The sequence below is a fragment of the Copidosoma floridanum genome, unplaced genomic scaffold, assembly GCF_036245765.1.
Source record: "Copidosoma floridanum isolate Cflo_tuat_1 unplaced genomic scaffold, Cflo_Japanese_pri ptg000034l, whole genome shotgun sequence".
NCBI lineage: Eukaryota > Metazoa > Arthropoda > Insecta > Hymenoptera > Encyrtidae > Copidosoma > Copidosoma floridanum.
In genome coordinates this window covers 3,270,767-3,284,062 of record NW_028321911.1, presented here as the reverse complement: position 1 = coordinate 3,284,062, position 13,296 = coordinate 3,270,767, and the positions used below count along the sequence as shown (strand labels likewise).

Genomic DNA, 13,296 nt, shown 5'->3' with positions numbered 1-13,296 from the left:
GGTTTCGATAATCTCTCGTTCGTTGTGTGACTTATGAAACCTTGAAAAGGAAAAAAGTAACTTGAAGCTCAATAGGACTGGTGGAGTTTCCGTTGATTCTCCTTTAAGTAAGGTCTACTTCAAAATGCAATCTCGATTAGACTCTTCGATTGAATTTAAGGTAGATGCTTTAGTCCTCAATAAGTTTTCTTTCTACCAACTACCGCTGATTGAGGTTAATTGCAATTTTCGCCATTCAATTGGCTTAGACCTATCTGATCCTAAATTTGCAAGGTCGGATAAAATTGACCTCCTTTTAGGAGCCGACATTCATGAGATAATTTAAAAAACGGTGTTCGTTAGGCAAGACCGTGTTTGTCCGGCGGTTTGTACGACACATTGACAGTATGAGTGATACTAGATTCAAGTGGGTCATTTTTTGTTACAGTGAGTAGAAGTCTGGTTACCACGATCTCAGAAATAATATCAAGTTTCACGAGGGATTACAACACAATAGTGATTGGGCAGGTCAGCACAGATCAAAACTAATTATTATTGACGATTTAATGCGCCAATCATCTGGTAGTAGCAATATCGTCAACTTATTCACTAAAGGTAGTCATCATCACAATTTCAGCGTAATCTTTATCACGCAAAATATATTTTATCAAGGTTAGGGTCAAAGCAACATATCTCTAAACTCGCAAGACATTGTTATCTTTAGAAATTTACGAGATTGCGCTCAAATACAACATCTTTCGAAACAAGTGTGTCCAGCAAATCCTCGGTTCTTGCAAGAAGCATATTGGGCGTTACTTCAAGGCCATTTAGTTACCTTCCCTTGGATCTCAAGCAAAATACGCCAGAAAATTTCCGATTTAAAACTTATATTCTTCTAAATGACGAGTATCTGTACGTATACGTAGCTAAAAAACAGATGAAACGAAGTGACACGGTGAACCAAGTTCCAATCGTATCGTTGTAATGGCGCCAAAGTCACGCTACCCGTTGGGTTAAGAACACGTCACCATTTTTACAGCTCTTTATCACCTCGGCAACGAACAACAGAGGACGCTGTTGCACAAAACCAATAAGATGCTAACCATGGCACTATGTATATATTACGAAAGCCAATAAACATATTTAAAGACCTAAGAACGTGAACCAAGAACATTTGAGAGTGTGTATTGAATATCCTCAAAGGAAACGTTTCGATTACTGTGGCACACGAAAAACGCTTACGTAGACACAGTAGCGTTCTTAGAAAGCTCGCAAAAGTAAAAATTTATCCGTCGTCAAAGAAAATTATCATCGCCCAACAGGGAGGAAGTTTCTTACCTGCTTTTTTCGGCCTGCTCATCAGAACGGTGTTGTTGATGCTGTAACAAACATGGAGCACACAAAAAAAATGATTTCTCTGCCTTAAAATGCGTGAATCGATTGCGAAGCGCATTCCTCAACGATGGTCTGTAGTCTGTGCAAACGCCGGGTATTTGAATGATATTGGAAGACATGCAAGAACAGCTTACGTCAGGGGTTGCAAAAAGTGGTACGATTTACATAAAATAGCTCTTTGTCAAATTATAAATTTGAAGTACAAGATTAACAGTCCATCTTTAAAAGAGTTGTCATCGCAAGTGTATTGTATGCATGACGTATTAAAACCAAATCATCAAAAATATGAATGTGCCTTAAATAACGCTCATAAACTGAGATCTTGGCTCTGCGAATGTAATGGACATCCTACAGATACTGCAGATCCTGTCGCAAATCAAAACGCATACCATCGGTGTGCTCCCAGTCAATCAGATCCCACGGGTGTGGTCAAAACCCGCAGCCTTCGTCATTAACACTGATGATCACACAAAGCGAGGTATGCATTGGGTTGCTATATACGTTAATGCACATTCCAATGACTTATATTTCGATAGCTATGGTATTTAACTTTATGCACCACCGCACATTAATCGATTTCGTAAGAATTGTAAGAAACTACGTTGGAATGTGAAACAGTTACAAAGAATATCTCCAAACGTATGTGAATAGTTTCGTTTGATGTTTTTGTTTAACATGAGCAACGGCTTGGGTTTTTAAAAATTTCTCAATAATTCTTCCACTGGTTTAAAAAAAAAAAGAAATTGCCAGACATTTTATTTTATTGCGGTGTAGCAAGAAAAATTTAAAAAGCTTGGTTTCAGGTGGTTGTCGTTGCCTGGTAAAATGTTTACAAAAAAGTTTGAGTGAAATGTCCTCGATATAAGTGCATTTATGAATATACTTGTAATTTACCGTTTGAACATTCTTGAACATTTAGTAACAAATACTATTGTTACCGTATTATGAATTTTAAAAATAAACGCTGTTAGCGTTTTGTTATCTTGTCTCTGAACGTTTGTAGTTTTTAAGAAATTTAATACTCAGCGGTGTTTTATCCACGTGCAATACACGATCATACTTGTGTCAATTAACGTTGTCCTGAATGTGTTGCCAACGCAATTTTTGATGCTACAAGGTGACTTACCACCACTTAACGTCTTTCACAGTGTTTCTTTCAAGCTATGACTTGTATAAAAAAGTCGGTTTAGTCGTTAGTTTCTAACTGATGGTCATATCGTCAATACAATTAAACTGAAAAATGGAGTTTCAGAAAAAAAGGGTTAGGGAGTCGGTAGCAATCGATCTTTTAAGCGTAAAGCAGTATTAAAATTACCTTTGCATATTTTTTTGCAAGCTTTATGGGCTTAATAAATCATTTGTCAAAGAAGCTGTAGTTGGTTGGGAATATAAGAAATTACTTGACGACGATTAGGAACGTGTAGATTGTCTATCAAGCACATATTTTGAAGGAATTTCTTTTAAAATTTCGGATGGACACGAATTTAAATTAAAGTTTACAGATGTAAGGAAGTATTTTACGACAAACGACAGCAACTTACAGGACATCAAAACTTATGGCTCCAACTAGTCCCTGAAGCTTACTGTGAGTTATAACGATAAGGCTATTGAGCTTGAAGAAGAATGAAAACAAGGTGAGAGTGGTAGTGTCACGAAGCAATACCGTCGTTTTTTAGTTCTAAAAAAGGTGACCTTTGATTATTTAAGCGAATTTTTTGTCAAATGTATTGAGTGATTTGTCAGATTTAATGCCTACTGTTTTGTAGAAATTTGTAGATTGTACTTCAGAAAACGGTTGTCATATGTATGAAGCACAAATTTGTTACGATAGACCTGATATTGTACAGAAAATTGTAAGAGATATAAACGATTCAGATTTAGAGAGTATGTATGAAAATGTCGTGTCGACAGATATGACGAAGTGTGAATATTTAACAAAAGAATATGTGTGCGATTTTATATACAATATTACGTAATTTCATACGATTGGACTTGTAAAAGCCTTAAATCGCTAAACAAATTAATAAATGTAACTACTTACCTTTGTTGTTATTTACCTAAAATTCACACCACATCTTTACAAATCACATTTTACCTTCACCTCATGAAAAAAAATTGTTTAAAAATACTTTGGACTCTTCTTATTGGAGACATCTATTATTATAGAAAGAATACCCATACTAAGCAAGAGAAAGAGAGAGAAAGAAAGAAATTCTAATCTCTCTAGTAACTAAAAAGTGGGGAAGCCCTCTCTTCACGCATAAAGTTGGAAGGAGAACCCAACCGTGGTGGGGGTATGTTCCCCACCCCGCATGCCTCGTCTTTACTTATCATGGAAAGCCTTTACGTAGGTGGTGGGAGTTTTTTGCGATGGGCCAAAGTGTTGCAACAACCACTCTTGTGTTCTAGCCTTAACTTTTTTTTCCTGGTTACATGTGTGCACCACATTTATATGACTCTTAAAGACGTATGAACTTGTAAACTAAATTTTCATACTGACTCAGCTAATTTCTATAATGTGTCGTTAAATCCTTACGTGCCGTCAGTGTCCTTTCAACGAGTTGTCTTGACACCTGCATGGTAAATTAATGTTCTTAGGAAAAAGTTGTTTACATACATTAAATAAATAAATTAATGTTCCTTTTCGTTGGATTCTTAGGAAGTTTTAATTATGTATAATTACAGTTTGTTAATGCTGAAGAGGCCATCAGCATGACGGTGAAATATTGATCATATGTATCAAGTGGCGCGGTAGCGCCACATGCAAGTTTGAGTAGCAGACGGTGCATGGCTATCGCGACACTATATACGCTCAAATTCGCATTTTGAATTTTCGAAATGGTAAAAAAATTATTTAACATCATCATATATGTAGTCGTGTGATGTTATTCGGCTTTTCTGATGCTAAACTATGATTTGAAAAAAAAATCCCGACCAGAAAAGCTTTTTTAATTGTTTTATCATATATACGTTATTAAAAAGTGCCGATTTCATTTCAAGAATTTTTACGTTCAGACCAAAAATTTCCGACTCTTAAGTTAGCCACAGACGAGCTTTAGTAGTATATATCGAGCTAGTGTTCAGTTCGATGTGAAGTTAGTCACGATAAGAGTATTTACTTTATTTATATCATTATATATATATAAATATACATGTGGGTGCGTATATTATGAGGATAATAAATTCAAGGTACTGAAACAATCAATATATCAGATCTCATCTCATCTCAGAAAAATATACAATAATTTCAATGATAAGCATCGCATCGATAAATTTTCTTGATTCCCTGGTCATTGTTAAACACACACAGTGGCGCTGTAGTAGCATTTCTTGATGCCTTAGTCACAGTAGGCTGTGGACGCGCAGTACGTTGCGAAGTTCATGTGGTCGTTACGAACGAGTCATATCGACGCCAGTGTCAGAATCAACACAATCATGTTATTCGTTGCCAAGACTGTGATAAGCGAATAACCACGGAACAGCCTGATTATATTGTCAGGTTACAATTACTTGAATCAACAACAAAATCTTATACACTACAAAAAATTATAGATGACAATATAGGAGATTGGATAACTTTTACAATTGATTGCGGTAATGGCTGTAAACGGAAAATAATAGAAAAGACTGATATAACTGTGAGCAATAGTGTAATTCTAGTAGAATTAGAACTATTTTCTGTGACCGAATATGGTACCCATGAAGTCAATACTGTCAATGTTCAACCCAATAATGCTATTAATAAAATAGTTGGTCTTTAGATTAATGAAATACCACAATCAAAAATAAAAATAGGCAAAAGAATGTATAAGGCTATTGTGGTATATTTCATCATGGCACAACTTCTAGCGGGCATTATACTAATACGTTCCGTCAAGGAAATCAATGGATGAAAGTAGTTGAATTAAAAGTAGTTGAGTGTCATGAAAACATTCAGAAAAGACCTTGGCCAAGATGTGCTAAAGATCTTTACATTTTGATTTTAGAACAAATCCCTTAAGAAATCGTAAGGAAAGAATTTTATATCAGAAAAGTTATGAAATCTATAAAAAAATTACCTTTAAAAATAAGTATAAAGTTCTGCAAGTTTGAGGTTATTGTCTCTGAAGGTATTCTTAATCAAATATATTAATTAATTTTTAGAAAAAATAATCAATTTTATTTGTTTAACAAATCCGTTAAGAAATTCTAAGAAATAGATTTTTTATCAGAAAAATTATGAAATCTATAAAAAAACTACCTTTAAAAAAAAAGTATAAAGTTATGCAAGTTTGAGGTTATTGTCTCTGAAGGTAGTCATATTCAATTATAATAAGTAATTTTTGGGAAATAAGAATTTTGATCATACAACCAATCCCCTGAGAAATTCTAAGAAATGAATTTTCATCAGAAAAGTTATGAAATCTATAAAAAAAACTACCTTTAAAAAAAAGTATAAAGTTATGCAAGTTTGAGGTAATTGTCTCTGAAGGTATTTATAATCAATTATAAAAAGTTAATTGCAAATATAAAACATAATTAATTATAATATTAATTAAAAAAAATTATAACACCTATAAGGCAAGAATGAATTCTGTTTTTTCAATTTAAATAAAGAAATTTTTAATATCATCTTAGGCATGAGAAAGCAGTGAAATCCATAATTAATAGACAAATTTGAAGATAAATTGAATTCAAATATTTCAGAATATAACAAAATAATATATTTTTTAACAAAAAAAATTTCTTCACGAAAAACTGAGCAGATTAAAGAAAGCAAAACATTTTTTACGTACATTGTATTTCCGTTTTTAAATGAAATGCGAAAAATTTTTTTTTCATACATACATTCCGTATACTAATAATACAGTTTTTGGTCTTGGGAAGTAGAAAAATCAACAAAAAAATTCAAGTTCTTATTTTGTAACTAGTAGTAATTTAATTGAATATTATCAACCACTGGAATAACACGGTTATATCTAACATTACTCGCGAAGGATATTATATTGAATAATATAGTACGTATAACATAACTTGCCGGGGCTGATTTTTGAGTTTTTTAATGAACAATCAATACCAAGTTTTTACGGATAACAGAATGTATAAAACAATGTTTTCGTATATTTTTAATTAGTTGATTATAAAGTCAATAGTTAATTACCAACCAAGAAAAAAATTTTGTATTTACATGTTATAATAAGTTATTTCAATTTGCTCTTCAAGCTTGCGTTTCGTTGAATGAACAGAAGAACAAATTCTTTGTAAAAGAACAAATAGAAAAATAAAAATTCAATTTGTACCCTGGTATACAATTGCCCATTTTGTGAGCATTTATAAAACGTTTTTTTTAGCCTTTTTCCAGAATGTCTGATTTTGACAAAATAGCTGTAAAATGCTGGAAAAAGGTTGGAAAAAACATTAAATGAATTTGGAAAAAATGGTCGATTTCTACTAGGGTACGGACTTTTTTTTTGTCCATTTATTTTACGAATCATTGATTGACTTATAAGCACCATTGAAATGTTATTTAAAATTTCTTGTAAAATTATTATGATCTAGCAAAAAAATTATTAATAAACAAATTTATACTAAATGCACACTTAAAGGTACCTTATAAAATTAATAAACTAATGAATGATTAATTGTTATACAAAGAATTATCTATTACTGTTGATATGATATATCTAGAACTCGAAAATCAGTCCCGGCAAGTTATGTAATACGTACTATATTATTCAATGTAATATCCTTCGCGAGTAATGTTAGATATAACCGTGTTATTCCAGTGGTTGATTATATTCAATTAAATTACTACTAGTTACAAAATAAAAACTTGAATTTTCTTGTTGATTTCATTACTTCCCAAGACCAAAAACTGTATTATTAGTATACGGAATGTATGTATGAAAAAAAAATTTTTCGCATTTCATTTAAAAACGGAAATACAATGTACGTAAAAAATGTTTTGCTTTCTTTAATCTGCTCAGTTTTTCGTGAAGAAATTTTTTTTGTTAAAAAATATATTATTTTGTTATATTCTGAAATATTTGAATTTGATTTATCTTCAAATTTGTCTATTAATTTTGGATTTCACTGCTTTCTCATGCCTAAGATGATATTAAAAATTTCTTTATTTAAATTGAAAAAACAGAATTCGTTCTTGCCTTATAGGTGTTATAATTTTTTTTAATTAATATTATAATTAATTATGTTTTATATTTGCAATTAATTTTTTATAATTGATTATAAATACCTTCAGAGACAATAACCTCAAACTTGCATAACTTTATACTTTTTTTAAAGGTAGTTTTTTTTATAGATTGATGATAACTTTAATTAATAGTTATGCTCTAAAATACTAGATTTTAGAATTAACCATTATTCATGATGACAAAGGAGCCAGTAAAAGGAGTTCATAGATATGTTTTCAATTATTACGTTATATTCAAATGGATTGCCGAAAATTCATTGCGAAATTTGTAAACTTATAAGTCACACTTGAACTTCTATTTGGTATTTCTGTTGTCACAAATGCAAGCATCCATAATCACTGATCTAAAATCTCAATCGTACTTATCAAAAAAATGCAATTGTTACTGTTGTGTTGTGACTTTCTAATACGTGAAATCTTAACATAAAACATCATCGTACAGGCCTACTTTTTTGCAGTCAACGCAGTTTGTAAATAGTATTATTTTGCAAGAATATCACTTATTGGTTGACTTAATTTAGTCAAAGGCCTCTTTCATTTTATCTGACAATATGACAATATAAAAACACACGATCAAGAAAAAAAGTTACTTATTTCTCGTCTATTACCTGTAATTTCAAGTTTGACTTCACTCTTGATTTCCACGTCCCACAAGCACTTTGTACACGTTAGATATAACTTGTTAGCTGAGACAACATTGGTGTATTTCAAGGACGTCAATAGTCTCGGACAACGCTAAGAATCAAGGTACAGTGAAGGAGATCAACCAAAAATGGTTCCGGTGATAGCAGAAAAAACAGAAATCGTAAATCTTCTTTCGGTCCACGAACGCATTCGTACGAATTTCGTGTAGCTTAAGAAATCACTAAGAAATACTGTACAAAGCACTAGCAAATACTGAAGCAGCAATAATATCCATCAGTAATAGTGTAAATTAGTTAAAAGTAACATAATTAATACTATACCTTAGTAAAGTGACCCAAATAATTTGTGTTTCGAAAGACACCCACGAATGGCACTAAAATTAAATATTTAGAGCCATACTTCAAGCAAGTCCAGTCATAACAATTCTATAAAAACTCCTAAATAAAAAATATAAGCTTATCGCATTAAATTTATTATATTAATATCATGAGAACACTAGTTGTAAAATTGCAAAAACTGTCTAATTTGAATTAATATAAACTGATCTTTTAACCAAAGAGATCTCATAAATAGAGTGGGGGAGAGTAAAGTAATCTTATCCTAACGGTAGAAAAAGATAGAAATGAACATATCTTTGACCCCACTCTAACCTATCTTCTAACTGGTTATTATATATTTTTTTTTATTTACCCCTGGGCAAATTTACGTACACCTAGGATTTCTCTACCAGATTAAATCACACCGAAACTCAGTTTAAAGTAGCACTACCTCAAGTTTGAAAATACAAAAATCTTTTTTTACTTTTTATTTTGACAACTGTTTACTGTCTATAGGACTTGTACTGAATAGGCTTCAATGCTAAGATAAATGTAAGGTATATACCTTCAATTATATCTTAAACAAAACATTTACGATGTTTTTATTTTAATGATATAATTAAAATAATACTTATCGAATACTTGGAATTTTACTATTTTTTTCTTTTTTATAAGAGTGACTTGATTGCATAGTATGTTAAATGTCCAAGTGATGTTTTTGTTCAATGATTTTGTAACTTCTTGTGCACTTTAACTGGTTAAGTAATGCTACCTATCTACTGTTCTTTTAAAGTGCATCTAGTGCGAATCATATTTATATGTTTTCAACTGCTTGATTTATTTTAAATGACGTACAGAATTCAATATACAATTTTTCACTATTCAAATAACGTTTGCTTTCTGTTTGTTCAATCAAAATGATAGGTAAAACGCATGATGTATGGGTTTAATGACAAATACATTTTTTACTTTTAACATGAAATAAAAATTTCTTACCTGCTCTCCTGCTTGTAGTTGAATAACATCCCATTTGTTTTGTAAGTTTTTCTTCATTTCGTTTAAAGCAGTCTAAAACAAAAATACGAAGACAAAGTGAAAAAAAAATTCTGAACCTTAACATTAGTTTCTACAAGTAGAATAGACTTAAAATTCTTTTAACTTACTAGTTCATAGTCTTCTAAGCCATGACGTTGTTTATTCCTCAATGTTCTTTTTGACAAATAGATTGCATATTCAACATTATCAGGCTGCCGATGTTGCCATGGCCAATAATAAGGTGTCTGAAAAGCATAAGAAACTCACGTGTATAATAAAATAAGGTAATTTCAGAATGTATATAAGTATTTAATCAGAAAAAATACCTGAAACCTATAAAGTGAGCTGTCATCCTTCACTGTTAGAGTTCTGGAATCATTGACGGGAAAAAAATAACCGTACTGGCAAAGTTGGTTAGCGACGTGGACCGCCTCTACTGTCAACATAATTTTAAATTCTTACATGGTGAGTTGTATATCTAAAGTACAGAAATAAAGAAATTTTTCTTGTGACTTGAGATTACTCTGTTAGAAGATGTAGGGTCACTTTAGTTGTACACATACCTAAGAACGTCATTTAAAAACGTTTCTTAAATAAGTTTGTAAATTCTAGTAAATTTTTCGAATCGTTTAGTTTCTTACAAAAAAAATTCTCTTATTTAAATCTATGTTACAATAACTATAGCACTGATACTGATAGTTGTTGACCATATTATTTAACACCAACATTAGCATTCTCAGGAAAAAATTTTATTTCTCGTTTATTCAATCATAAAAATATATTTAAGAAGTTACAGTAAGTCAGCATATAAAGTGACAAAAGCGTCACAACTAAGTTTTTTCAAATAATTATATTTATGTTAGTTCTCGTTTTATTCATAAAATAAAAAGTCGATAAGCTCACTAATACAATTAACAATATAAAAGTAGTAAGCCTGAAGATTAAATAATATAAGTGTGACTATTTTAATACCAATGTTTTGCTATATTTAATATAGATTCAAGCTAATAATTAAAAGCAGTACTTATACAAATTTGGCATCGTATTATGAGCTTAGAAATTCTTCAAAAAAGTCAACAAATCTTGTACCTGATTCTTCAATGTTTAGACGTTCCATTAGCCACTCAATAAGGTCGTACCCTATAACAAAGAAAAAGATAATAAAATCATTTTTTCTGATTTTTTTCAGTTACTTGATCTGAGGTAGAACCACAGCCATTTTTAAATTTTTGTACCAACCCATGAACGCTGCAGGAATTAAGGTGAGAAATACTTTTTGGCTACGAACAGGCACCCCATTGTCAGGGTCTTGCATCTCTCGCACCAACTCCTCCATCTATTTCGTGTGAATTAATTTTATCAGAGCATTTAAAAATATAAGTACAATTTAATTAATTTTTATAGTAAGGGATAAAATCATGGAGCAAATATGTTTTAAATGATACATCATCAATAAAGGTATCAGAAAAATTGTCTTTTCAAAGTATAGAAGAGTAAAAGAATACTAGTACTTATTACATGAAGGTATATTATGAATACCTTATCAAAAGCACAAGGCCTGCAAGTACGTTGTTCTTTTTCCTTGTATAGCTGTGTATTAGAGGCCTCCATCGTGTGTAAGTCTGCCTTCTGCGTCTTTGGCAGCAGCAGCAACGATGAAGATAATGGAGGGGGCTGGGGAGTTGGGTTGGAGGCGGGTTTACCCGAACTCCATGGGGCTCTGGCCCCATCCCATTACTCCAGTCACCCCCGCATGCCCACTAAAAAACTCATTAAAATTTAGTAACTAAAATAAAAAGAATTAACTTTTTCATTCTTTTGAATATAGGCTAAAAGGTGTATGAAATTATTACGATAAAGAAAATAGACTTATACAATTTTTTAAGAAACTGTAATATTGAAAAATAAAAAAAAACATAAAATGAATCTAGTTGCAAGCTTAAGGAATTTTATTTAACCTTTACATTTAAGTCGCTTTTTATGCGTACTGGTGTTAAGAATCTTGTAGTGCCAGTCAATGTCCCTATAATACAAATAAGTCTACTTAAACCTTAACAAAAAAGTAAGTAATTGCTAGAAGCACTCTCACTGTCCGCCAGTTGACAAAGGGTCCCCCTCTCTATCTTTCTTTTTCTTTTTATAGATTTCCGTGCTCATATTAGATTGTTTAGTTTTTGCTCTTAACTTTCAGTCTTACCATATTAACACTTCAATTTTTAGCTCATTTTCGGAAGTTTGTACCAGTTTGTGTATTATAAATATTCGTGTTTCTCAATGTAAAGAAAAAAAAGGAAAATATAAATATCTTTCATAACACAGTAGTATGAAATAATCAATGCTTTGTACTGATAGAATGGATAGCAGAGCTGTGCGTAACATGTATAGATGATTTAAGTTGGAGAGAGTGAGATATACTCAGCCAAAGTTCAGGCGTTTACTAAGGGTCTCAGTGATTTGGGGCTCAAAAATTCATTTGTAATATTTTTTGTATCAATAGCACAAATAGTTAAACGTAAAGTTTTTATTTTTATTTATCATCCTTAAAAAAATATAATAAATAAATTTTAGTAATAATTTATCGTTAGTGTGAAAATCTTTGAATAAGTTACTGTATTTCAATTAAAAAAAAGAATTAGAGCTCAAAAAACTACAGTTGTATAACATGAAAGTTTCAAAAACATGTTAATAAGCATGTTGTAATAAATAACGTGTTAAATAGTACATTATAATGAGATAACCTTTAAGTGTTCTGGTTTTTTAAGAAAATACACGGCAACAAGCTTTGGAACTGAAGTATACATAAGAAACACATTACTACGGTAACTGTTGTGTTTTCTAAAACTGAAAGTGTTTTTGTGTTTTAGGATCTTGCATTATATTAAATTGTAATTTTTATACGATTAAAGACAAAACATTTTTAATCAGGGTAGTAAAACTTATTAATAAAAAAAAAGTACCTGATTAGTAGATTCTTAAAAACTTTTTTTTCATTGCAGTACGTCGTATTTTCATTGTTAAACATAAAAAAATTATCGTTTAAGGCTTAAGTACTATTACAGTTTACTAGATAAGTATCGTCATAAAAATTGTTGCTTAATATTTACACTATTATACGTGTGCAGTGCCAAATTTACACACTTATAATCTGCTTCTTACGAAACAAGTATGTATAACATACTGCGGGAGCGAGAGTCTTTATACTGTTGATGCATTTAACATATAATATGGCTACAGCTTTTTACCCTACCGTGTTGTATAAGCTCCAAGCTCATTCTCATTTAGTATAGCATAAAAAATATGAAAAAATGAATTGAAAGTTACAGTTCAATTTAGGCAATCACTACCAGAATACCACAATTGTTTTTGATGTCTGGATGTGGTATACCAATATAAGCATACTAGAAGCATCGTATCTGCGAGAAATGCAGCTCAGTTTGAAGGAAAAACCATCATACATGTGGATCATTCTATTAAAAACGCTATACTTCATGTCCCAGTTGATTACAACGTCATTTGAGAAGTTGTTATTGTTAAAACTTTTTAAACAGTTTAGGGATGTTACCTGCTATGGTCATAGTTAGAATTCAGATCATGACAAGCGTTACTTAAGTTTAAGACAAGTACAGGGGTTTAATTTGTGATACGGGCATGTCTCCCTCGTAATTTTATAGTTTTTACGACGTCTGGAACTAAAATACGGATTTCTAATTTTTCTGAGGTATAGAATCTCAAAGT

At 31.2% G+C, this 13,296-nt stretch overlaps 1 protein-coding gene across 1 annotated transcript in view; it reads right to left on the bottom strand.

Annotated features, from left to right (window-relative positions):
- Positions 1–13,296, bottom strand: part of LOC106644195 (regulator of G protein signaling 7) — a 750,859-nt gene that overhangs the window by 544,539 nt on the left and 193,024 nt on the right. Inside the window, exons 4-9 of the mRNA XM_089597569.1 lie at positions 11,101–11,321; positions 10,801–10,897; positions 10,651–10,701; positions 9,888–9,997; positions 9,690–9,806; positions 9,523–9,594 (exon numbers count right to left, since the gene is read on the bottom strand). Coding sequence (XP_089453695.1) covers positions 9,523–9,594; positions 9,690–9,806; positions 9,888–9,997; positions 10,651–10,701; positions 10,801–10,897; positions 11,101–11,172 — 519 coding nt within the window. The 5' untranslated portion in view covers positions 11,173–11,321. The remainder of the gene's footprint in view (positions 1–9,522; positions 9,595–9,689; positions 9,807–9,887; positions 9,998–10,650; positions 10,702–10,800; positions 10,898–11,100; positions 11,322–13,296) is intronic.